This window comes from Pseudophryne corroboree, chromosome 6 (genome assembly GCF_028390025.1).
Source record: "Pseudophryne corroboree isolate aPseCor3 chromosome 6, aPseCor3.hap2, whole genome shotgun sequence".
Taxonomy (NCBI): domain Eukaryota; kingdom Metazoa; phylum Chordata; class Amphibia; order Anura; family Myobatrachidae; genus Pseudophryne; species Pseudophryne corroboree.
Window position 1 is genome coordinate 320,787,054 of NC_086449.1, and position 27,145 is coordinate 320,814,198.

The window sequence follows — 27,145 nt, forward strand, 5'->3', positions numbered from 1 at the left end:
TCAGTTTAAAGTGAGGTCGACATGGTGCATCCAGGCCAGATGAAAGTACCCATTGGGCGTGCCTGCATCTACAGGTGGTCACCCGCTATCAAGCTCTTCTCAGGTGTACACCCGTTCGTGAGCATATGCTAGGACTGAGATGACCACTTTGAGCAGATGCTGTAGTAACGCCTGGTACGTCTTTTACGCCACCATTGGTCGCACCATCACAACTTGTCCCAGCCCTATGGCAGGTGCAGACATTCTGTCTGCCTCCTATCATGTAGTCAAACACGTTAGCAACACTCCCATAACACCCTCAAAAGTTGGACCATTTCTGCATGTTCTATTAGCCACCTCCCTGTCACCGCCCAGGAACGTCCAGCACTTTTCCAAGACATTTCTGTTACGTGTGTGTCCATCACAAGTGCACCTTTGTACGCACACACTGTGTTATGCATGAGGATTTAGGGAGTTTTGTGCTTGCACAACAGGAAAAAAAATGCTCAACTTCATGAACATCAGCCTTGACAGAAACTCCAAATCAGGCCCACAGAGGTGCACAGGAACATTAACAAAGTGTGCTTCCCCTTCATACATGGTAATGTGTGCATCTAGGCATCTCTGTAATGTCTAATGGCTCATTGTGCAGGATTTAATTCCTGCTGTAGTATATCTAAAACAATAAAATGTGCAACAGCTACAGACCCTCCAACATGACCCGCCCCACTAGGTACAAAATGCTCTTGTTTCTGGACTTCCCTCTTAATTTATGATTTCCATCACCTGTGTTGAACTAGTTAAATGATAAGAAAGCTGTTTCTTCACAGGTGATGGCAATAATAAATTAAGAGGGAAGTCCAGAAACAGAGCATTTTGTACCTAGTGGGGCGGGTCATGTTGGAGGGTATGCAGCTTTTGTATCACAATAATAATAATAATAATAATTACTGACGTCTAGATGTTTTTCTCCTGAGAGTATTTTTACACTGAAAGTCATAAGTCACTTACCCTACACATATCTCTTCTGTAAGCAGGCCATTCACATGAGTGTTCTGTCTGCAAGCTGAACAAACAACAGGCTAGAAGGGTGAATAACGGGGCCAACGTTTCCTTGTCATGCAAAAAAAAAAAAAAAAAATTGGCAATAGAAACTAGACATAATTCATAGTTATTTTTTTGGGGGGTTGATGTCCTCTTTCATTATATTATGCTGTGAGAACACTTTATTCAATTATTAACAGCTAGTTGTAAGGATGTATCCTCAAACATCTAGCCTAAATGTGCCGCGCAGTGCGAGATGGCTGTCAGCCATCAGGTTCCATGTAACTCTGATAGCTTTGTGGATATTTTTTGACAAAAATGCATCTTGGTGCATCTTTTATATCTGTGACTGAGTCGGTAAACGAAGCACAAAGGAACCTGGCATAGGAAAAAGCTGTGTCCGCTGCATTGAAGCACTCCGTATACAGATTCAGAGACTCAGTCAAAGATATATACAGTAAGTGTCCCATATCAAATTAGTCAGCACAGTCTCCTGGTGCATCCTAGTCTCATCGCATTGCATCCAAGCATCAGTTTCAGCAAAAAAGACACAGAAAAGAAACCCGACATTTGAACAGTCTCGCGGTATCTAATGCCCTGAGCGGGTCTATTTGGGGCAGCTGCAGCACTGATGCATAATGTAAGAGGACACAATTGTATAGTTTTGTTTACAAAATAATCCCTAGTTTGGAAGAGTATATTGGGGTCACATGGTCAGGATGTGCTTCCTGAATTATAGGGGGATTGGGAGGTGTTGCAGTGTGGCACAGAATAATGTTACTAAATGAGCCCATTATTTACCATTGTATGCCTGCTTTTAGGGCGACACCAATGGACACGAAGCTAGCAGCCTTTCTGACGTACAATTATTGATGTAAAACAAGCAGATTGGGGTGGGCTACGTAATTGTTAACTTTTGAACCAAACTGCTCCCCCGTGTCATTATGGGAAAAGGGAAGTGGGTCAGATCCAAGAGGGTTCCCTGCCCTCCTTGGAGTCATGGGAGAACACACTAGAAGGTCACAAGATGGCATTTATGTGAATTAATTATCACTTTAGATTTATGACCTGTGAGTGTAGAAAACATATAGACTTTATATATTTTTTTAATTATCTTACTTCAACTGATATCGCCGCCCAATCTTCCACCAAAGTGACGGGAGATCGCAGGGGGCAAAATTCAATTGATGCCTATTATTGCGCTGATTGCACCCATTAGCAGTATAAAGCAACTAAACATGACTAAACTAATGGACGTGATCACAAAAAGTGCTGTATGGGCGCCATAACTAGTGGCATCCGCCCCACTAGTTAGGCGGCCGCAGGGAGAAACAATTGAATTCCTCCCTTCGTGTGCTTTCTCCTCTCTCAAGTTCCCACTAATAAAAACATAAGTAGGCCATTTTACATCTATTTTATCTGATTTTGCCATATAAACTGTCATGTTCTTCTTACTAGCATTGTCACTTTCATTGTACAAAGATAAGGACAAGCTTACAGACAGGGCTCCCTTCAATTTGAAATAAGAAACCACAACACCCATCTGGCCTGAAGTTTGTTCATGCAATAAAAGTTAACCAACACTTAATTTTCAATGTGAATAAGAGCAAAAGAAAAGTTATAGGTTCCTACACATATTCTGGCAATTGTATGAATCGAACAACTGAGTTTAGGAAAATTAAGCATTCTGAGTAAAAAAGGGATCATTATCGGGAAAAACCAGGACACATGGGAGCCCTAATTACAGAGGAAAAAGAAACATGGAAAACGACTGTATATTGTAAATGGCAATATGTTGCAGGTCCAGGAGAAGAATGATTGTGGATCCAATGTAAGCATTCCATTGTCGAATCTGAGAAGACAGTTTTTGATGATAGATATTTGTCTCTATTTGTGTTACTATATTCGTACTTGGGAGCAAATTAATGTCTTTTTTAGACTAAAAGCCTGTCCTCGCTGACCTGAGTGTGTATTTACCCAGCTGCTGGTTTTGTGCTTCTTAGCCCATATATGGTTATGATCTACTGTATGCCATAATGCATTAACACTTTGCTGACTGTGTTGCATCATTTATAAGGTGATATCTATTTCCATGCATTTAGTCAGTAAAAGTGAAAATTAGCTTCTTATTCCTTTGTCTCTTAGAATTCAATACATATACAAAATAATATATATATATATATATATATATATATATATATATAATACACTATGAAAAAAAAACACATTAAAGGACACAGGACATTGATAGACAATGATGTGACTGTAATCAAAATACAGACAAGGATGTTTTGTACCATGAGGGAAACTATTCCAAACAGCACAAAATATTTTCTCACAGTGATCTGCACCAAGGGCACATTATGTTTGAATGAATAAAGTTAAACGAAACACATAGGGCTCTTTTCACATAGAACAATGGTTCCCAAACTGTGTGCCTAGATACCCTGGGGTGCCTCAGGACACTTGCAGGGGTGCCTTGTATTGGTGGTCCAGGACCAATTAAAATTATTTATGGTCAATGTAATAGGCAAAACCAGTGCTGGTGGCTGCCAATCATAAAATATATGGACAAACAGAAGCAAATCCTGTCCCTCACCACACAGTTGAACGTAAAGATGACATATAAACACAATTTACTTAATTTAATATTTCTTTCTAAATTTCTCAGTAAGAAGCTTTTGTCCTGGAGGTGCCGTGAAAACAATTCTGATGCTCTAGGGCGCCGTGATTCCAAAAAGTTTGGGAACCACTGACATAGTACATAAAGTAGCTTCCAGTAATTATCACTATGTATTGCATCATATAGATGCGATATATTGTAGTGTTATGTAGCCAATCATTAATACCTGTCCTGTGGTGACCTCCGATAAGCAGCCCCTTTGCGATCCCTGTAAGGTGCGTGGAGATTGAACTTTCATGAGTCGGCTAATTCTTGTGCAGACTGCGCATGCGCTGGAAGTGCCTTGCGTTCCAGCATCCGCACATGTCACAGGGCACTAGAGGCGGAGAACAGATGAACTTCACATCTCCAAATGGCAAAAAAGTTTAAGAAGCAAAATAAAAGCAAGATTTTTTTTCTATTGTATGGAGAGGCGAACACGGACGCCACTGGAAAACCTCTCTCTGAATAGGAAGAAATTGTGAAAAGGGCTTTTCAAGTTCTTCATGAAAACAGTCCTCATATATACAGGAGTTTAATTTATAATCCGCCACTTACCAGCGTGTTTAAGCTCAAGATTTAAAAAGGGAATGCTACGAATAGCAAGACACTAAAGATGGTGTTAGCTATCAGGACCAAGCTCCGAAAACCGTAGCTTTCCGAGAGTGGAACATTTCAGAATTTAGTAGTCTCCATAGAAACATGTGGGGGCAGCTCTTCCAATCGAAAGCAAAGGGACCGCAGCAGTAAAGTTATTGTGATAATTATCATTTCTCTTAGGAATTTTAAAACATTAGAATGCACATTGGGCCGAAATTCAGATCCTGAAGGATCTGCGTCCTACTTGTAATAGACACCTCCTGCTGCATTTACATAGTTATCACGATAGCTCCTCCAACCACATCTGAATTAGCCTAACTGTATAATGAAGAACAGATCATTCAAAATATTAATATATTGTCTATTTTACAAAAAAAATGCTGATTTCTATTTCTTCAGATCAGTATAAAGAGATGAAACAACGTTTTGAGCATCTTAGCTCAGTTATGGGGCAGTTTGAAAAAAATCAGTCAAGACTTCTGGAAAAATTTTCTACTCAATCGTAAGTTGGAATATACTGTGAGACTAAAAATTGTACAGTGCAGCATCAAGGAAGAATCTAACTTCCATGCACCAGAGACGCATACTTGTGCCACTTTAATGTTAGTGATACAGTATATTCAATAATGGGTGAACAATTATATATTTTTAGCTTTATGATAATGAATATATGACAAAATGAAACAGAACAATCTGATGTGTAACATAAACGACAATTTTAAAGGAATTGCCATAATAATAATAATAATAATAATAATAATAATAGTATATATTTTCTTATCTATAAGAACCTGCTTTTTATATTGTGTCCTGTGGTTCAGTAGTCTGAGTGTCTCTTTAATTTCATTACATACAGCATGGCAAAATATATAATAATGCATACAACAGAAATATACCAAAAAATAAACATGTTCTTCTAATGCTGATAATAGAGATAATTTAACCAACTCATTTGAACTAACAGAACAATGGAAAGTTCCATGTCCAAGACCTCTACAGTTTGGAAGTACTTACCATAACTAGTGCAATAGACCTTCTGATCTCTGTACTAACAGCCAGTGCGAGGTGATGCTCATAATACACTTAGGGCCTGATTCAGAGATGGATGAAAATGCAAAGCCGCTTGCAAGCAGCTTTGCATTTCTATCTGACTATAAGGAGGGACATTCAGGAGACGTGTCAATAGGAGAGACCGACTGTAAGTATGGGTTGCTCATGAGTGGGAGCGGCAGCTGGCGCAGCTCGGTGTGGATAGGTGCAGGTGTGCCTAGCTACGCCAAGATTGCTCGTTCTGCGCAGATGTAGACACGATGAGTGTAGCTACATTTATAGCTACGATCTCAGCACTGCGGCCGACGTCGCAAGCTGGGATCAAACATCGCGACCAACATGCAGAGGCTAGCCGAGTAAGCTCTAGCTTCAGCATAAAATGGAATCTTGCTCAATCAAATTAGTACTACCCCTCAGGTGCTGAAAGGGAGGGGTTGTTCTACATTAGAAAGATACACAAAACAGGTGACATGGTAGTAGATAATTCAGAGATCTATATACATATACAGTATTTGCAAAAATATGGTAAGCCTCCAGGTCAACACCAAGGCTTCTCTGATACTGGAGGTCCCCACACTGCATAATAACAGTACCCACTCTGGCCATATACAGTAGTGCTTGAAATTTTGTGAACCATTCAGAATTTTCAATATTTCTGCTGAAATTTGCCCTAAAACTACCTCAGATTTTCACACAAGTTCTAATAGTAGATAAAAATAACCAAATCAAATTGAAGACAAGGTTCCAATATCACATATCTGTGAGTGGCAAAAGTATGTGAACCTTTACTTTCAGTATCTGATATGACCCACTTGCAGCAATAACTGCATGCAAAGGTTTCCAGTAATTGTTGACTAGCCCAAAACATCAGCTTGGAGGCATTTTACCCTATTCCTCTGTATAAAACAGCTCCAACTCAGTTATGTTGGTGAGTTTCCTCCCATGAATTGCTCACTTCAGGTCCTTCCACAACATTTCGATTAGATTAAGGTTAGGACTTTGACTTGGCCATTCCAAAACTTTTCATTTATTCTTCTTTAACCATTCTTTGGTCAAACGACTTATGTGCTTTGGATCATTGTTTTGCTGCATGACCCAAGTTCTCATGAGATGCAGCTCATGGACAGATGTCCTGACATTTTCCTTTATAATTCAGAATTCACTGTCCCATCAATAATGGCAAGTCGTCCTGGGCCAGATGCAGCAAAACAGGCCCAAACTATGAAAGCACCACCAACGTGTTTCACAGATGGTATGATGTTTTTATGCTGGAATGCAGTGTTCTCCTTTCCCCAAACATAACGCTTCTAATTTAAAACCACAAAGCTCTATTTTGCACTCATTTGTCCACAAAACATTGGGGGTAATTCAGACTGGGTCGCTGCAGCATTAGAACGCCGTTGGCAGGGCATGGTCCGGACAACGCAGGCATGTCCGGACCATTGCAGGGGCGGGCCGCGGTAGCTGTGTGACATCATACGCAGCCGCTGCAACCCGGGACATGGAGGGTAGCCGTCTGCCAGCTCGCAGGAGATGCGCTGGCTGGGAGCTACTCGCCAGGTGCAAAAGCATCACTGTTGTGTGTGTGTGGAGGGGCCAAGCCAGACATGCTGGGCTTTCTCCTGCATGTCTGAGAAACTGATTGTAGATGTTCTAAATTTAGCACATCTATGATCAGATCTGAGTTACCCCCATTGTTCCAATAGCCTTCTAGCTTGTCCAGGTGATCTTTAGCAAACTGCAGATGGGCAGCAATGTTCTTTTTGGAGAGCAGCAATTTCTCCTTGCAAGCTATGCACACCATTGTTGTCCAGTGTTCTCTTAATGGTGGACTCATGAACATTAACATGAGCTAATGTGACAAAGGCCTTCCGTTGCTTAGAGGTTACCTTAGGTTCCTTTGTGACATTACAAACTATTAGACGCCTTGCTCTTGGCGTGATCTTTGTTGGTCGACCACACTTGGGGAAGGTAATAATGGTTTGGAATTTCCTCCATTTGTACACCATCTGTCTGACTGTTGGTTGGTAGAGTCCAAACTCTTTACAGATGGTTTTGTAACCTTTTCCAGCTTGATGAACATCTTCTCAACTCTTCTTCTGAGGTCCTCAGATATTTTCTTTGTTCGTGGCATGATACACTTCCACAAACATGTGTTGTGAACATCAGACTTTGATAGATCCCTGTTCCTTTTTAAAAAGACCGGTTGTCCACTCACACCTGATTGACATCCAACAGATTGAAAATACCTGGCTCTAATTTCACCTTCAAAATATTTGCTAAGCCTAAAGGTTTGCATACTTTTGCCACTCACAGATTTGTGTGTTGTTTTAAACTAAAAGGATACACAAAACACATTTTCCCCAGCACACCAAGGGACATTAGCAATTAGATCCAGCTTTCTCAGCTAACTGACTGAAGTGAGGGCTACGAGGCCAAGATGTCTGTGTGGTAACACGCAGACCCTTTACTCTCCCCTCCTAGAAAACGGCGGCATCATGCCCCCATTCCTGGGAACACAGGTTTCCACCTGCCCCCTCCCCACCTTAATACTGTTGCCTTTAAATCATGCAGCGGCAAAGGAGAACTGTCGGCAACATCGCATGTGTGAAGAACGAACTTTGCGCAGCAGCAGATTCCCGATAATCGGGATTTTACGTGCTGCAGCCGACTTCCGCCAGACTCTAAATCAGGTCACTTTCTAATGCAGGCATTGGATGCACAGATACAACTTGGTCAAACCAGTGCCTGAGTCAGAATATAATCCAGTGCATTTTTAATTTGAACGGTTCTGGCTTCTCAGCACTGGGAAAATAAAGTATTACATTGCTTTGTAGAGGTGAATTTGTTGGAGCTTAGAATTTAGCACCTGCCTAGTAATAGCATCAAAGAATAAGGTCTACATTTAGTTTTCAAATATGTAATGTATAATGCATACTGTATATATCACAGAATGCCTATGTTTCATTGTTTTGTATTTTCCCTTCTTTATCATAACTCTTATGGGATTTAGGCCCTCATTCCGAGTTGTTCGCTCGGTATTTTTCATCGCATCGCAGTGAAAATCCGCTTAGTACGCATGCGCAATGTTCGCACTGCGACTGCGCCAAGTAACTTTACTATGAAGAAAGTATTTTTACTCACGGCTTTTTCTTCGCTCCGGCGATCGTAATGTGATTGACAGGAAATGGGTGTTACTGGGCGGATACACGGCGTTTCAGGGGCGTGTGGCTGAAAACGCTACCGTTTCCGGAAAAAACGCAGGAGTGGCCGGGGAAACGGTGGGAGTGCCTGGGCGAACGCTGGGTGTGTTTGTGACGTCAACCAGGAACGACAAGCACTGAAATGATCGCACAGGCAGAGTAAGTCTGGAGCTACTCTGAAACTGCTAACTCGTTTGTAATCGCAATATTGCGCGTACGTCGGTCGCAATTTTAAGAAGCTAAGATTCACTCCCAGTAGGCGGCGGCTTAGCGTGTGTAACTCTGCTACATTCGCCTTGCGAGCGAACAACTCGGAATGAGGGCCTTAATGTCTTTCTTTGTATATAATTTTACTTTTGAGTTAAACTAATTTTTTTTTTTTTAAAGGACACAGTGTATGAATGTTATTAATATGATGAGTGAACTATGTAAAAAGGGAACAGACAACTTACATAAAATACCAGCGCTCACCAAGAGAATTCATACTTCAAGTGATAGCGTTACAGTACATGGAATTACAGTGCCATCAGTTACTATAATAAATGAAACTGAAGATTCTTATCTAGAGCCACAAGAAGATATCTATATAACAAACCAAAGACACGGCATGGAAAGCTCCTCTACATATCAGACTACAGCTAGCACTATCTTAAGTCCAGGTAAGAAATGTATTTTAACAAACATATTTAAATTATATATATATAATTATATATATATATATAAAAACTTACTGAATTGTCAAGGTTACTTAGATGCTCAATCAGTGGTTCTCCAGACCAGCTATGATTTCAAATGGTTACAGGTATTTTGCAGGCTATCAATGCAGTGAGGAATGTGTGACTGGTGTCGCCACCTAAGGGGAGGCACAGTTGCTGGGCCAGCAGCACTTGTTTGCATATTTTATGTACTGGAAGCACTCACCTTACTGCTTCCGGCCTGCTCTTCACAGCACACATGATGTACGGTGGGGCAATGGGGACTGTACAGGGGGCTGAAGTTCCTTGGTAAAGTACTGGTTGATATGATATGAAAACATGTCTTCTAACCTTCACAAATACACTATATGTTAAGTTACACAACACTGACCTTGCAATGCTTTTCAAAATAATTAATGGACAAGAATTCTGGAGTAACAAGGAAAACAAGAGGTCACAAGTACATATAAGTGTGATTTTTCAAAATTGCTTCAATCTTACAGTGAATGAGACAATCAGTAGGACTTGCACATGACAGATAATACTGATGTCTGATTGGCTACTGTGGTGGTAATGAAGATATTCATAATTGAGCAATTAGTAAATAAACCAAAGGGTACAGTGTATTCAAGTGCAAGGTGTTTATGTATTCAATTCAAGGAGAAGCAGTTATTTCTATAGGATTTACTGCGGACATTTTTTTAGCAGCCCCAGAGCAGGCGCAAGAAAGGGGGGGGGGGACACAAAAAAAACTATTTAAAGCTAAAAATGTTAGGACTTACCGGTACTTCAGGACCCTTTGGACGCCCCACTAATTAGTTAACTGTAAATGTTAAATGAGCTTAACTGGTCCAATAATTACATGTCATTATTGTAAAAAAAAGAAAATAATAAAATTACCCCCCAAAAACTTTTTTTTTTGCGTTATGCACCCCAAAATACATGAAAAAAAAATGCTGTATTTAAAAAAAATAATAATAATGGCCTCAAATTACCCCAAAATTTCCTGTATGCCTACTTTTTTATATTTTTCATTTTTTTTTCTTTTGCAGTTAAACCAAAAAAGTTTTCTTTATATCATATTTGTACAATCACAAAAATGGGACAGTAATAAACAGTATTACTGTTATCCAATATTTTTTATACTGTTTATGTGGGTACTGGCTGTTCCCAATGTTACCAAATTTCCTGTAGGTTTCAGACCCAAAAAAAAGTGCTATTTTTGTTTTCCAATTTAATACCATGGCTATCAGGAGTGTGCATAGGCGCGGTAACAGGAAAATGGTTGCAATATCTGTGTTAATTTCAGAGGCAAAATTAACGTGGATAATTGGATATGCCCCAATGCCCACGATCACATGATCTTTCATTCCAAGAAGACAATGAGACATGTGCATATATATTTTGTGAATGTTATCGATAACTCACAAACAACATGTAGTTTAGACTTATTCAATAGCTTCTAGAAGTATACTTCTATCTATCATGTACCTCAAGTGACTCTGGCATAGCCCCCAAAAATGGTGCTACTAAATACAATGGCTAATATTGTACATATGATTGTCAAATTACAAAAAAGTCAGAAGTATATATAAATGAGGTTTTCCAACAGTTGGGAGTCAGAGTGTCGGACACAGTGGCATACTTGCCCAAGTTCCCAGAATAGCCGGGAGGCTATGGATAATGAGGTGGCCATGGCACTACCAGCCGCCCAAGAGAGTGGGCAAGTCTCCCGGACCAATTTACACACATATATGATTTGGTGATGACTTTTTACTATAAAAATGATTAAAATAATACAAAACATGATATGTATAATACAAAGATGATATTTATAAGTTCTAAATATGAATTTGTATTATTGTAATCATTTTTATAGTCAACGTATTCTGTAGCATGACAGGTTAGAACCTGCCTCCCCTGAACACTGAGTGATACCTTAGCCCATAAGCTACAATAGCTATGAGTCTGGAGTAAACTGGGTTAGGCTGCAGTCTCCATTAGAAAACATTGCAACTGTGATATGAAGCTTACTTCTGTCTAACAAAGGAGATATCTCTTATATATGTTTTGCAAACTCCCCTCTGAAAATCGGAGATATCCTTACACAAGAGGTTCTCAAATGCTATCCTCAAGCCACATCTACAATCCAGGTTTTAAGTTTATCCATGCTTGGCCACAGGTAACTTAATTAGCACCTCAGTCAATTTGATCTAACCATCTGTGCTGAGCCATGGATATACCTAAAACCTGGACTGTTTGGGTGCCTTGAAGAGTGTTTGAGAACCTCTGCCTTACACAGTAACTGCTTACTTTAGACCAGAGTTTCCCAACTCCAGTCTACTACAACCCATGGCAGTATGTTTTACAAATTTTCACAGTATCAAAAGGGAAATAATTGGCTCCTCCACTGGAACTTTTTAAATGTTTCAGTCAGTTATTAATACACCTGTGCTCCAGCTAGGAGATCTGTAAAGCATGCACTGTTAGGGTCTATGAGGACTGGACTGGAAACACTGCTTTAGAATATGCAAATGTACCTATACACAGAGAATAGCTTTGACAACAGTAACACAGAAGAATATTACTAGCTGTATTTGTTTGAAACTAGTATTCTTTAATACATATCCTTTTAGATGACAAACAAAGAAACCAGATTGTCAAACTAGAATTACAAGCATTGGGATATGAAGTCAAGAACACTACCAGCACTGGAGATGAGGAGAATGTTACAACACAGGACAACATAGACAGACATGTAGAGGAAAAAGAACTTAAACTACAAAATATAAAGTCTACAAAAAGTGAAAAAGATGATTATATGGCTGGTAAAAAATTGGTTGCTGGGAAAAATAAAACTGAAGATATTTCTCTAAATTCAAATCCTAAAGACATTTTTAAAGCAAATCAGAAACCTGGCACTAATCGCTTTGTTACACTTCAGAATACAGGCAGCATCATTTTAGAGTCAGGTAAGAGCTGAACCTTTGCAAATTTTGTTAAACACATAATAATGATGCAAAGAAAAACATTCTATTGATTATTATCACGGTACATGAACAATCTATGAGAAAAGCCATGATGGCTTCATAAGGTCACTCGTTTTTGCAGGCTGCAATGTAACAGGAAGCAAAATCGAAGTTGATCCTTTAGGAAACATGTCTTCAGGGGTTGTAAAACAAAGGAGGGTGGCCATGTGCAGACTCCGGGATGGCCCCCTACTCTCTGCGGTTCAGTAGAGTCTACTACGCATGTCTCTACTGCGCAAATCACCAGGAAAATGGCTGTCATGCAATATTCAAGGTGATTTCTGAAGTAATGCTAGGTGTGCTGTGTGGGCACCCAAGTACCTGGGGCCCTGTGGCACTGCACACATTGCACCCATTATAGATACACCAATGCATGTCTTGTAACATATATATATATATATATATATATATATATATCATTATTATTACAATTTATTTATAAGGCGCCACAAGTGTTTCAAAGCGCCGTACATGAACACACATTAGAACAATACAGGGTATACAGAACTTAACATCACAGAAAACTAAACACAGAGCATGGGTAACAATTAGCACCAGTCCTCAGTACACAATAAATCTGAGATGTCAGGAAGCAAAGAAGTACTGTAATTGGCCTACTACTGGGGGAGGGCAGCCATTGGAAGAGATGAACAGTCACTGAGTAGGAGGGAGCTGTAATTGAAGTGCAGGAGAAGAGGGCAATATGGATGGTGTAATGGTTAGCATTACTGCCTCACAGCACTGAGGTCATGGGTTCGATTCCCACCATGGCCCTAACTGTGTGGAGTTTGTATATTTTCCCCGTACTCACGTGGGTTTCCTCCAGGTACTCCGGTTTCCTCCCACAATCCAAAAATATACTGGTAGGTTAATTGGCTCCTAACAAAAATTAACCCTAGTGTGTGTATGTGTGTGTGTGTACATGTGGTTGGGAATATAGATTGTAAGCTCCACCGGGGCAAAGACTGATGTGAATGGCCAAATATTCTCTGTAAAGCGCTGCAGAATATGTGTGCGCTATATAAATAACTGTTAATAATCATAATAATAATAAGAGGGCTGTGAGAACAGGAGGGAAGAGGGCCCTGCTTCAAGGAGCTTACAATCTAGGGGAAGAGGGAGAGAGACAGGTGACATGAGGTACAAGCAAGAGGAAAGTGGCTTGGTGTCAGGAAGTAAGCGAGGCAGAGATGGCCAAGGCATGAGGATGAGAGAGCGGTCTCAAGACTGGGTTATGTGGAAGGGTAGGCTTTGATGAACAGTTGAGTTTTCAGTGCCCGTTTGAAGCTCTGCAAGGTTGGGGAGAGTCTAATAGAGCAAGGGAGCTTGTTCCAGTGAAGAGGGGCAGCACTGGCAAAATCTTGGATTCGCTCAAGGGATGTAGTGACCAAGGTAGACGAGAGGCGACGGTCATTGGCTGACCGGAGTGGGCAGGCGGGAGTATGTAGGGAGATGAGGTTGGAGATGTATGGTGCAGTGGAATCAGAGAGGGCTTTGTATGTGAGGGTGAGGAGTTTGAAGAGGATTCTGTGGGGGAAAGGGAGCCAGCGTAGGTTTTGTTGAAGGGGAGTGGCAGATGTGGAGCGGCGGGAGAGGAAAAGTCTAGCTGCAAGGTTAAGAACAAATTGGAGTGGAGTGAGATGGGAGAGTGGGAGGCCAGTGAGGGGAATAATGCAATAGTCAAGCCATGAGATGGCTTGTGAGTGGATAATAAGTTTAGTCGCACTCTGGGAGAGTAATGGCCTGATGCAAGCGATGTTGCGTAGCTGGAATCGACAGGATTGAGCCAGAGATTGGATGTGGGGGGTGAAGGAGAGGGAGGAGTCAAGAGTGACGCCCAGGCAGCAGAGTTGGGGAACGGGGAAGATGGGTGGGGGAAAGAGGGTGAGTTTAGTTTTGTCCATGTTGAGCATCAGGGAGCGCTCAGACATCCAGGAGCAGATGGCAGAGAAACAGCTGGATACCTGAGAGAGTACTGAGGGAGAGATCATGAGAGGAAGGTGTAGCTGCATATCATCCACACAGAGGCGTATTGGAGGCCGAAGGAGCTTATGAGCACCCCCAGGGAAGAGGTGTATATGGAGAAGAGAAGGGGGCCAAGTGACCCTTGGATTTGGCCAAAAGCAGGTCATTGGTGACTTTAACCAGGGCAGTTTTAGTGGAGTGAAGTGGGCGAAAGCCAGATTGAAGAGGATCAAGGATGGAGTGGTCAGAGAGGTAGCTGGTGAGACGGCTGAATACCAGCCGCTCAAGTAGTTCAGAGGCATATGGGAGAAGAGAGCTGGAGGGGTAGCTAGCGGGTGAGGAAGTGTCAAGGTTGGGTTTTTTGAGACTAGGTGAGACAAAAGCATGGTGAAGGAAAGATGCCAGTAGAGAGTGATAGGTTGAAGATGTGAGCAAGGTGGGAGCAGGCAATGGGCGAGAGGGAGCGGAGAAGATCCAGGGGGCAGGTAGAGGGGGGAGAGGATAGGATAAGGAAGTGTACTTCTTTGTCTGTGGTTGGGAGAAAGGAACATAAGGTGGGATGGTGGGAGGGAGATAATGATGGGGGAGGGGGGCTGCCAAGGGAAAACGGGAGGTGATTTTGTGTCGGATTGCCTCAATTTTTGAGAAGAAGAAGGCAAAGTCAGTGGCAGTGAAGGAGGTTAGAAGAAGGATGGGGGGTGCAAAGGAGAGTGTTAAAATTATTAAATAGTTGGCGGGGATTGGAGGACTGAAGAGATGAGTGAGTAGAAAAAGGATTGCTTGGCAAGGGACAGTGCAGAGCTATAGGAAGAGAAAACAAATTTAAATTAAGGTAGTCCGCCAGAGAGCGAGATTTCTTCCAGAAGCGCTCGGCCGCGCAAGAACATTTTTGGAGGAATCTGGTCAGTTTGGAGTGCCAGGGTTGGGGTTTAGAATGGCGGAGGGGAAAAGAGGAGTCGGGAGCAACAGAATCAAGTGCAGAGGTGAAAGTAGATTTATAGAAGGAGGACAGGACAGTGGTGTCTAGAGATCGGAGATTGCGTCTGGTGAAGGTGGGCCGGGGTGTGGGGAGGAGATGAGAGGCTGAAAGAGAGTAGATGGTGGTCAGAGAGGGGGAAAGGAGAGCTAGAGAATTCAGAAGAATCACACCTGTGGGTGAAGACAAGGTCAAGGGAGTGGCCAAGACGGTGAGTGGGGGTAGAGGTCCATTGAAAAAGGCCAAAGGAGGAAGAGATGGCAAGAAGATTAGTAGATGCTGGTTTAGCAGTGTCAATAGGGATGTTAATGTCACCAAGGATGATAGAGGGGATGTCCGAGGAGAGGAAGTGGGGAAACCAGCCAGCAAAGTTATCAAGGAATGGGGAGGAGCAGCCGGTATGGCGGTAGATGACCGCCAACTGGAGGTGAATGGGAGAGAAGAGGCGGATAGAGTAGACCTCAAAAGTGGAAAAATTGAGGGAGGGTTCGGGTGGGATGACGCGAAAAGTGCAGTTTGGAGAGAGTAGGATGCCCACTCTACCACCTTGGCGGGCACATACAGCATATATATATATATATATATATATATATATATATATATATATATTTTTTTTTTTTTTTTTAAATGACCTCTATACTGACTAAATTAGAACTATTTCACATCCGAGTGAAAGATGAAGTACAGCGTTTTATAGATCCTGATTGGGGGGGAATGTTTTTGCACTGAAATGGGTAACTTTTTTCGCAAAAGAAAAATAGCCATCATTGAATTGCCAGAAAAAAACATCAGGCACCAATTGCAAAAAAATGTGAAAAAATTTAAAACATTTATGTGAATATCCACCACTGAAAAATGTAAAACCTGATCAAGTGTGCTTATTTTTCATTAACCAAAGTAGCTATATACAGAGAACAGATTTTACTCTAGTAAGATAGAAAAATATTGTTAACCATAGCTGAAAACAGTAACTCTTACACAGATTCTTGAAGCAAGCACAAACTAGTAATGACTGCGTATTGTGTATATTTTTAGATAACAAACAAAGCAGCCAAAAGGTGAAGCAGGACCTACAAGCACCAAGGTATGAAGACAAAAACACTACGAGCACTGGGCATGATGAAGAGGATGACGAAGAGGATGAAACAGCAGAGGAGAACATACACAGTCCAACAGAGAAGGAAGTTATTAAATCACTGAAGGACTCAGAAGGAGGTGGGAATGATAACACTGCCAGTGAAAAAGCACTGATAAAAGAAATATTATTCCTTGAAAATAATACAGAAGATGGTCAAAAACAATCCAGACAGCAACTAAGTAAAAACGCTGACAGGCAGGAAAAGCTTTCAGATTTGGCTCAGACTCTGCAAACGAACCAAACTAAGTTTGGGAAAGGCAGCTATGTTCAAAACATCAGTGACAGTGAAGTGACTGCATTAAAAAATGAAAGTCTACAGCAAATTAACAAAAACAACAAAACATCTAACAGAAGTACATTTATAAAAGTTGCTAATGAAACAAGAAACATTACTTTGTCAGAAGGTAAGAACGCTAATAAAGAAATCAGAAGAAAATATTTGACAGATAATGTAAAACCAAGAGAACGGATTCCTGAAAAAATAAAGACATCTGATGATATTAATAAAACAGAAGGAAAATATTTGCGTGAAAATATTACAGAAGAAAATGACAACAAAGAAGATGAGGATAATATTTTGTGATGGTATGAAAATGATACATGATGGAGACCAGAATAGAAGCAACATTTTAAACTAGTCTACAAAACACATAATATAAGTGATACATTATTAAATGGTGTCTTTGTTTATTCCTAAACTTCCAGTAAATGTTGGTTTAAAACATTTTATTTGTACAAAAGGGAATGCAAAAGATATTTTATGTACCCTGCCCATTGCAGGTAGGTGTTGAGTTATTGAGCAGGTAACCAGAATCTACATTTTAAGGTTTTGGGGTTTTTTTCAGAAGAAGCTGCCCATTGACGTGTCTATAGCAGGCATTACCAACCACGGCCCTCAAGGCACACCTGTGCTCAAGCCTGGATAGCACTAAAACCTGCACTGTTAGTGTGCCTTGAGGACCGTGGTTGGAAATGCCTGGTCTATAGTGTACAGCACCAGAAGCTGGCTGGCAACTTTCAGCCCTGGGGGGCAGACTCAAGCAAGAAGCCCAGCTCTTCATAGGGAATGCAATGCAAAAATGAACCCTGGGACACTTAAACTGCACTTGCCTGGGAGGACAGATGGTACCCTGCCCCCCCTGCCCATCCAGCACCTGTACAGCGCTAAGTGTGATTGTATAGGCAAACATGTGATGTAAGGTCCTAATTATATACCTAAGTATAAGGAGAATGACGTTTAAGTGTAGTTTAGCACTTGATAGTCATATAAATTGGTGCAACGCATTATACTGTTTGGGCATATTTGGATCTGTCGGACTCTGATCTGTAGGATGCTGCTGTTGACATTCTGATAGTCAGGGTGGGGTACTGCCAGGATTTCGATACCATTCCCTTTTAGGTTGTCAAAGGATGAGGCTACTCAGGTGAAAGAGAGTAGGTAAATAACTGTAGTGATGTCACAGCAGATGGAATAACTAGTTTTAGCCACTGTATTATTTACCTGATTGAGATCCCAATAATGGCGCTATCCTATAGATGTGGGAGGAACTTCAGTCGGCTGTGATCTCTAGCAAAATATTGGATTATCACTTCACAAATCCTATTTAAAACAAAATAAAGCTTGGGGTTGTGTGGCTCATTAAAATACAGAACTGGACATTATGGTTTGGTAAACATACCACAATCAATTTAGAGTTTAAGACTAGAGGTAATGTGTGTACATTAAAAATAATGTATACAGTAAGACTTATCTGAACAGTTCCTTGCAGTTGCCCTCCAAGAAGAGCCTATTTCACGGAATGAGTGGCCCAATCTATCCGTCCACAATTGGGATATCTGGGCCTGATTCAGAGATGGACGGAAATGCAACGCTGCATGCATCAGATCTCTAGGAGGGGCAGTCAAGAGACGTCTCAGTAGAAGAGATGCCTACCGGCATGTAGCTGCTATCCCAGCACTGCGACCGATGTCACAAGCTGGGATCCAACATTGCGACCATCAGTCGCGATGTTCCACACAGAATGTCAACTGAGTAAGCTCCAGCGTATATAGAGAGGACTGCACACCCTAACTACATGTAATGAGAGGTGCTACCTTGCTGAGACTTACAGTGTCACACACAAAGAGAAAAGATGCGAGTGCGCTATTCAAACATTACAACTAGAATTGTAATACATTTTGCAATAAATATAGTTTTTTTGCATATAGTGTGTGGCACTGTAAGTCTCAGCAAGGTACCACCTCTCATTACATGTAGTTAGGATGTGCAGTCTATGGCCCCTCTCTATATATCCTATATTGTGTATTTATATGTACACTTGAAAGAATGAGGCTCCTTCAGCCTAGAGTAGCACCGCTCCCCACCTAACCCTGATTGCTTTTAAATAGGGATCCTAGCATTTTCTGACTGCACATTGAACAAGGCACAACTAAGGTAAGACCTATACATTTATATAGTATGTCAGTTGTGGGGTGAGTTTTGGGGTGTAGGGCCCCCTGAATTGCTGTGGCAAGGGTTAGCAAGCTGAAATGCTGATATCGTACATATATGGCAGAAGAGCATCTTAGCTGCTAAGTATGTTAGTGTTAAGTATGAGGATATGAACTTTAGAGATACTCGGAGGTAAACAGGAGAGAAACAGAAGGACAGCAGACTACCTTCCATGCCTCCACAAAAGAACTGCAATAAACATACTACAGAGTTACCTAATCCACTACTACCAATGCCTGCAGCCTGCACAGCTTGGACACTGACCTCCCTGTCTGATTAAGTAACAGCCCACTGCTCTCACACACTTTCTGCACCTCATTTATACTCTATACAACCACTATGTAACATTCTCAGCCTTTCCGTTCCTTCCATTATTTACCAAAAATACTGTTTGCACTGTCTCTGCTTTTACTACACCACCCTTCTCATTGTTCATTCTATATTACACACACTCCATTCTATATTATTCCTCTGAACAACACTACTGTACTGGAATTATGGCTCCTCAATCCTGTCCCATACCAATCCTCACTGCTAGGTCAACCCCCCCCCCCCCTAATTTCCAGACCGCCCACACGCATTCAGAACCCAGCCAACCTGATCCCCCTCTCCCCTGTCCCTTCCTTTCTCCTGCGCACTCTGGAATGCTAGATCAATCTGCAAAAGCTGGCAACTATCCATGACCTCTTTATCTCCCACTCTTTTAACATTCTCGCCATCACTGAAACCTGGCTCTCCACCTCTGACACCACCTCCCCTGCTGCCCTCTAATACGGAGGCCTCTCCTTCACCCACTCGGTCAGACCTGATGACCGCCAGGGTGGAGGCGTGTGCATCCTTCTCTACCCAAACTCACCTTCCCCACCTTTGAGGTCCACACTATCCGCCTTTTCTACCCCATTCACCTCCATGTGGCAGTACAGCCCCCCTGGCCTCTGTTCACCTTTCCTTGAAAACTTTGCTGCCTGGCTTCCCCACTCTCTCTCCTCTGACCTCCCCTCTATCATCCTCGGTGACTTTAATATCCCTATCGACCTCACTAATGCAGCTTCCACTAATCTTCTTGCCCTTTCCACCTCCTTTGGACTTTCTCAATGGACCTCCACCCCTACTCACAATCTCGGCCACTCCCTTGACCTTGTCTTCACCCACCAATGTGATCGTTCTGATTTCTCAAACTCTTCCTTCCCTCTCTCTGACCACCCTCTGCTTTCTTTCACCATCTCATCTTCCACTCTCCTCTACACGCCCAGACCCACCATCACCGGACACAATCTTGGGTCTCTCAACCCCGCTATCCTTTCCTCCCTCGAGACTTTCCTCTCACCTCTTTCCACTATGACTTGTCCCAACCAGACAGCATCCTTGTATAACTCTTCCCTTACCGCTGCTCTCGACTCTGTGGCCCCCCTCTCCTTTATCCCTCTCCGCCGCTCCAAACCCCAACCCTGGCACACCAAACTAACACGATTCTTACAAAAATGTTCACGCTCCGCAGAACGCTCCTGGAGGAGTTCTCACTCTGTGGCGGACTTCCTCCATTTCAAGTTTATTCTCTCCTCCTACAGCTGTGCTCTTTCTCTCGCCAAGCAATCCTTTATTCAAGTACTCATCTCTTCTCAGTCCTCCAGTCCACGCTGTCTCTTTGAAACTTTCAACACTATCCTTCGCCTCCCCTCCTTCCTCACTGCCACTGACTTTGCCTCCTTCTCCATCTCCAAAATGAAGGATATCCAAAATGACATCTCCTCCCGTCACCCCTCTGCTGCCCCCTGCCCCCATCACCCCTCCATCTATCCCACCCTGTCCTGCTTTCGTCCCACCGCAGACAAGGAAGTCCACTCCCTCATCTTATCCCCCCCCCCTCAACCTGCCCCTTGGAGCCCCTCCCGTCTTCTCCACTCCCTCTCCCCCACTGCCTGCTCCCACCTTGCTCACCTCTTTAACCTATCGCTCTCTACCGGCATCTTTCCCTCACCAAACATGCTCTGGTCTCACCTATTCTCAAAAAAATCAACCTCGACCCTTCATCACTCACTAGCTACCGACCCATCTCTCTTCTCCCATTCGCCTCCAAACTACTTGAATGACTGGTCTACAGCTGTCTCACAAGCTACCTCTCTGACAATCCATCCTTGATCCACTACAATCTGGCTTTAGCCTACTCCACTCCACCGAGACTGCCCTGGTGAAAGTCACCAATGACCTGCTTTCGGCCAAATCCAAGGGCCACTTCTCTCTGCTCATCCTTCTGGACCTCTCTGCTGCCTTTGACACCATGGATCAACCTCTCTTCCTCCGCACACTACAAAACGTTGGCCTCTCTAGCGCCGTCCTTGACTGATTTACCTCTTACTTCACTAACCGCTCCTTCTCTGTGTTTGCCTCTGGCACCACCTCATACCCTTCCATCCTTCCTGTTGGTGTCCCTCAGGGTTCTGTCCTAGGCTCCCTTCTGTTCTCCCTGTACACCTCTTCCCTGGGTGCGCTCATTAACTCCTTTGGCCTTCAATACCACCTCTATGCTGATGACACACAACTCTACCTCTCATCTCCTGATCTGTCTCCCTCTGTCCTCTCTCAGGTTTCCAGCTGCCTCTCTGCCATCTCCTATTGGATGTCTAAGCGCTCTCTGAAGCTCAACATGGACAAAACTGAACTCATTATCTTTCCCCCATCCAGAGTAACCCTTACAAATATCTCTATCACTGTTGACAACAGAATCATCTCCCCCGTTCCCCAACTCTGCTGCCTTGATGTCACTCTGGACTCCTCCCTCTCCTTTGCACCCCACATCCAAGCTCTTGAGCAATCCTGTCGGTTCCATCTATGCAACATTGCTCGCATCAGGCCATTTCTCTCACAGAGTGCAACTAAACTTATCATCCACTCACTGGTCATCTCACGACTCGACTACTGCAATGCTCTCCTCACTGGCCTCACTTGCTCCCATCTCGCTCCCCTCCAATCTGTCCTCAACTCTGCAGAATCAGAATCAGCTTTATTGGCCAGGTGTACTCACGTATACTAGGAATTTTTTGTGGTACAATGCATCGCCAAGCTAGGCTCATCTTCCTTTCCCACCGCTCCACATCTGCCACTCCCCTCTGACAAAATCTACACTGGCTTCCATTCCCCTACAAAATCCTCTTCAAACTCCTCACCCTCACATACAAGGCCATCTCTTATTCCACTGCTCCCTACATCTCCAACCTCCTCTCCCTTCATACTCCCCCCCACCCACTACGGTCGGCCAAGGACCGTCGCCTCTCCTTTGCCCTGGTCACTGCTTCCCATGTACGAGTTCAAGATTTTGACCTTGCTGCACCCCCTCAGTGGAACACGCTCCCCCACTCCATTAGACTCTCCCCGACCTTGCAAAGCTTCAAACCGTCACTGAAAACCCACCTATTCATCAAAGCGTACCCCTCCAATGCATAATCTAGTCCTTAGGCTGCTCCTCCATCCCCCTGCCCCATGCCTTCAACTTCTTTGCTTTGCTTACATACTGCCATGAGGATTTCTCCCGCTTCCTTGCACCTCATGTCATCTGTCCGTTGCCCCTCCCCACTAGATTGTTAGCTCTTCAGAGCAGGGCCCTCTTTCCTCTTGTTGTCAAAGCACTCTTCTCGACACATTTCACTCGCATCTCTCTCCTACTCAGCAACCATCTTTACCCGCTTTTTCTCCTACTGGTAAAGGCTCATCTCTATCTATGGCCGCCAGCCCCTAGTAGTATGGTGATTACTCCCTCGCTACTTACATCTAAGCTGTATTATGTTTTGAGAATTGTGGTGCACTTTGATACCTGTACTCTATTTTTGTTATTTATTTACTGTAATGCTAAGTTTTGTCTTCCTGTACTGTCCTTTGTACGGCGCTGTGAAACACTTGTGGCGCCCTATAAATAAAATGTAATAATAATAATAATATCACGCCCGTCGGCAGCAACATTTGAATAGCAGCCAGCGGGCACGATAGGGGCCAGGAGGGGGAGGCAACAATTGAATTCCATCCTATAACACTTTTATTGTTTTTTTTTTAGTATATATGTAACATTTTTTCACACATTTATCTTTCACCACTATAACAATTCAATTGTTACAGCCACCCAATCTCACGTCTAAAGTGATGGGAGATCGCAGGGGTGATATTCAATTGGTGCTGCTTATAAGCTGTTCCTTTGAACAACCAAACAGGTTACTTTTCGCACATTTCAGCTCACCCCCCTCAGCGGTGCAAGCTGGAATGCTGGTGCCAGCAGCTGTTCGTGCCTAACAGGAGCAACAATTGAATAGATCCGAGAGATAGCTGCCGGTGCTAACAATTGAATTCCACTCTTACAATGTTAGGGACTTATCCGATGAGGTTACCTGGATATGGTGGGTAAGCCCATAACCCTGGCCAAGATTATGCAAAATAACTTGTACTTATTGCAAAATGTACTGCAAAATGTTTTACAGGTCTAGTAAGAAATGTTTGACTGGTGCATCTTTTCTCTTTGTGGGTAAGCGCTAGATTACTCAGCTGACCCACAGTCTGCGAGACCATGAAGTCTGTGTAGTGACACTCATACCCTAGCCTCTTCCCTTCCATTGCCCCAGACATGCGGCCAGGTCTGAATCAGGCCCTCTGTCCATACGTCTGATTTAGCTCACAGTCACCAATATCATTTTATGGTGCATGCACAGTAATCTGAAATCCACATGTAATGTGTTCCCAAAACCCACTTGCATCCGACTCAGAGTCAGGTCCAAAGTCTCAAAGGTACATAGTCCAGAGCCAAAGCAAAAAAAAAAAATCTCTATATTGTAACTGTAAAGACAGAACACCTTACAAAACCCCCAAATTACCCTAATTGAATGCCAGTTAACAGAATTACTTGCAAAGAGAACCCGTAATAAGGAGTCAGGGATTGGTGTTTTAAATGTTACACTCAGTGGACAATTTACTGGGTAGATTCATCAGACCAGGCAATGTTTCTCTGATCTACAAGTACAGATGGAGCCACACTAGTCGTGCTCCGTCTGTGACTATGGGCGTGCCTAACGCGAGGAGCGTCCCTGGCTGGGCGCCCGTGACGCACCCCATTCACTTGAATTGAGAGCGCCTCCGTCTGCGCGCCTGGACAGAGATGCTCTGAATGGGAGCATCTTTGTGCACTCCCCGCGTAACTAGGCGGACGAATCGCCTAGTCACGTCAGGAGTGCACGTTTGCGATGGAGCCACCTCAGATGAGCGCAGCTCCATTTGTATAGGAAAATTCAGTAAGGGCATATTTAGTCAATAGCAGCTGAAACTAGATTTACTGGCTCTTTTTGCCAAACTTAGCGCAAGTTCGGATTTATCTTAATGACTATCCAAAACATGTAAAAGCCTTATAGCCAGTCATTTTTGAGATCCGCGTAAAACCAAGAAAATCCGAACCCACACATCTGTAGTTCAACCACACCTGCATTTATGTGTGTATATGCATTAGGAGGCAATTTTTTGACCTTTAGTATAGGGCGGATGCAAGTGCACACTGATGATGACTAGTAGTAAACCATGCTCATATGCTGCCCAGACAGATGTGTACGCTATTTTTCTGTGATCTTTACTTTTGAGAAATGTACTTACATTTTACTTTCAGTTCAACATCAGCTCCTTTCTATGCACTCTCTTGCAGATTGACCTCCACATTAACCCAAATGCTACCTTCTACCAGCCCAAGTGCCCACAACCTGTTAACACCAGGATGTACCTGTAGAAATAGAATGGCATCTTTTTTTACTGATTGACAACAGTAAGCTGGGGTTTCTTTCAATTTCTGTTTTAGATAACAAAGTTTTAGCACCAACTATCACTTATAAATCAAGCAATATCCATTTTGAGTATAATTTTCTGTTAAGCACATATGGCGTAAGTAGCTAACAGGGGGGGGGTTATTCCAAGTTGATCGCAGCAGGATTTTTGTTAGCAATTGGGCAAAACCATGTGCACTGCAGGGGAGGCAGATATAACATGTGCAGAGAGAGTTAAATTTGGGTGTGGTGAGTTCAATCTGCAATCTAAATTGCAGTGTAAAACTAAAGCAGCCAGTATTTACCCTGCACAGAAATAAAATAACCCACCCATATCTAACTCTTTCTGCACATGTTATATCTGCCTCCCCTGCAGTGCACATGGTTTTGCCCAATTGCTATCAAAAATCCTGCTGCGATCAGCTTGGAATTACCCCCAGGAAGCGGTGGTCCTTGTAGTGCCATTTGAGGCTCTTGGTATATGTCCTGGTAAATTAGCACTTAATTTAATAAAACTTGAATATATGACCCAATATTCTCTCATTGTTTGAGGTTTGCATTAGCCTTATGAAGTGAGCAGCCTATAAATAAGATTTTACTCACCGGTAAATCTATTTCTCGTAGTCCGTAGTGGATGCTGGGAACTCCGTAAGGACCATGGGGAATAGCGGCTCCGCAGGAGACTGGGCACAACTAAAGAAAGCTTTAGGACTACCTGGTGTGCACTGGCTCCTCCCACTATGACCCTCCTCCAGACCTCAGTTAGGATACTGTGCCCGGAAGAGCTGACACAATAAGGAAGGATTTTGAATCCCGGGTAAGACTCATACCAGCCACACCAATCACACCGTATAACTCGTGATATTATACCCAGTTAACAGTATGAAATATAACTGAGCCTCACTAACAGATGGCTCATAACAATAACCCTTTAGTTAGGCAATAAATATATACAAGTATTGCAGACAATCCGCACTTGGGATGGGCGCCCAGCATCCAGTACGGACTACGAGAAATAGATTTACCGGTGAGTAAAATCTTATTTTCTCTGACGTCCTAGTGGATGCTGGGAACTCCGTAAGGACCATGGGGATTATACCAAAGCTCCTCCTCAGCCAGGGTATCAAACTTGTAGATTTTTGCAAAAATGTTTGAACCCGACCAAGTAACAGCTCGGCAAAGTTGTAAAGCCGAGACCCCTCGGGCAGCCGCCCGAGAAGAGCCCATTTTCCTCGTGGAATGGGCTTTTACAGATTTAGGGTGCGGCAGTCCAGCCGCAGAATGTGCAAGTTGAATCGTGCTACAGATCCAGCGAGCAATAGTCTGCTTAGAAGCAGGAGCACCAGGCTTGTTGGGTGCATACAGGATAAATAGCGAGTCAGTTTTCCTGACTCCAGCCGTCCTGGAAACATATATTTTCAGGGCCCTGACTACGTCCAGTAACTTGGAGTCCTCCAAGTCCCACGTAGCCGCAGGCACCACAATAGGTTGGTTCACATGAAAAGCTGATACCACCTTAGGAAGGAATTGGGAACGAGTCCTCAATTTCGCCCTATCCATATGAAAATCAGATAAGGCTTTTGCATGACAAAACCGCCAATTCTGATACACGCCTGGCCGACGCCAAGGCCAACCGCATGACCACTTTCCACGTGAGGTATTTTAGCTCTACGGATTTAAGTGGCTCAACCCAATGAGACTTCAGGAAATCCAACACCACGTTGAGATCCCACGGTGCCACGGTGCCACTAGAGGCACAAATGGGGGCTGAATATGCAGCACTCCCTTAACAAAAGTCTGAACTTCAGGCAGTGAAGCCAGTTCTTTTTGGAAGAAAATGTACAGAGCCGAAATCTGGACCTTAACGTAACCCAATTTTAGGCCCGTAGTCACTCCTGACTGTAGGAAGTGCAGAAATCGACCCAGTTGAAATTCCTCCGTTGGGGCCTTCCTGGCCTCACACCAAGCAACATATTTTTGCCATATGCGGTGATAATATTTTTTCACATCTTTCCTAGCCTTAATCAGCGTAGGAATTACTTCCTCCGGAATGCCTTTTTCCTTTAGGATCCGGTGTTCAACCGCCATGCCGTCAAACACAGCCGTGGTAAGTCTTGGAACAGGCAGGGCCCCTGCTGCAGCAGGTCCTGTCTGAGCGGCAGAGGTCATGGATCCTCTGAGATCATTTCTTGAAGTTCTGGGTACCAAGCTCTTCTTGGCCAATCCGGAACCACGAGTATAGTTCTTACTCCTCTCCTTCTTAGTATTCTCCATACCTTGGGTATGAGAGGCAAAGGAGGGAACACATACACCGACTGGTACACCCACGGTGTTACCAGAGCGTCCACAGCTATCGCCTGAGGGTCCCTTGACCTGGCGCAATATCTTTTTAGCTTTATGTTGAGGCGGTACACCATCATGTCCACCTGTGGCCTTTCCCAATGGTGTACAATCATTTTGAAGACTTCTGGATGAAGTCCCCACTCTCCCGGGTGGAGGTCGTGCCTGCTGAGAAAGTCTGCTTCCCAGT

General features: G+C 43.2%; 1 protein-coding gene across 1 annotated transcript; it reads left to right on the forward strand.

The window, feature by feature from the left end:
- Positions 1–4,695: 4,695 nt before the first annotated feature.
- LOC134935229 (uncharacterized) lies at positions 4,696–16,979 on the forward strand. Its single transcript, XM_063930418.1, has 4 exons — positions 4,696–4,787; positions 8,926–9,197; positions 11,870–12,205; positions 16,239–16,979. The coding sequence occupies exons 1-4, from the start codon at positions 4,699–4,701 to the stop codon at positions 16,922–16,924; spliced, it is 1,383 nt and encodes a 460-aa protein (XP_063786488.1). The 5' UTR covers positions 4,696–4,698; the 3' UTR covers positions 16,925–16,979.
- The last annotated feature ends 10,166 nt before the right edge of the window (positions 16,980–27,145 follow it).

Coding starts and splice junctions, on each gene's coding strand:
- LOC134935229 (XM_063930418.1), top strand. CDS start 4,699: ATGAAACAACGTTTTGAGCATCTTAGCTCAGTTATGGGGCAGTTTGAA. Junction 4,788..8,925: donor GAAAAATTTTCTACTCAATC/GTAAGTTGGAAT, acceptor TTTTTTTTAAAG/GACACAGTGTATGAATGTTA. Junction 9,198..11,869: donor TAGCACTATCTTAAGTCCAG/GTAAGAAATGTA, acceptor ATATCCTTTTAG/ATGACAAACAAAGAAACCAG.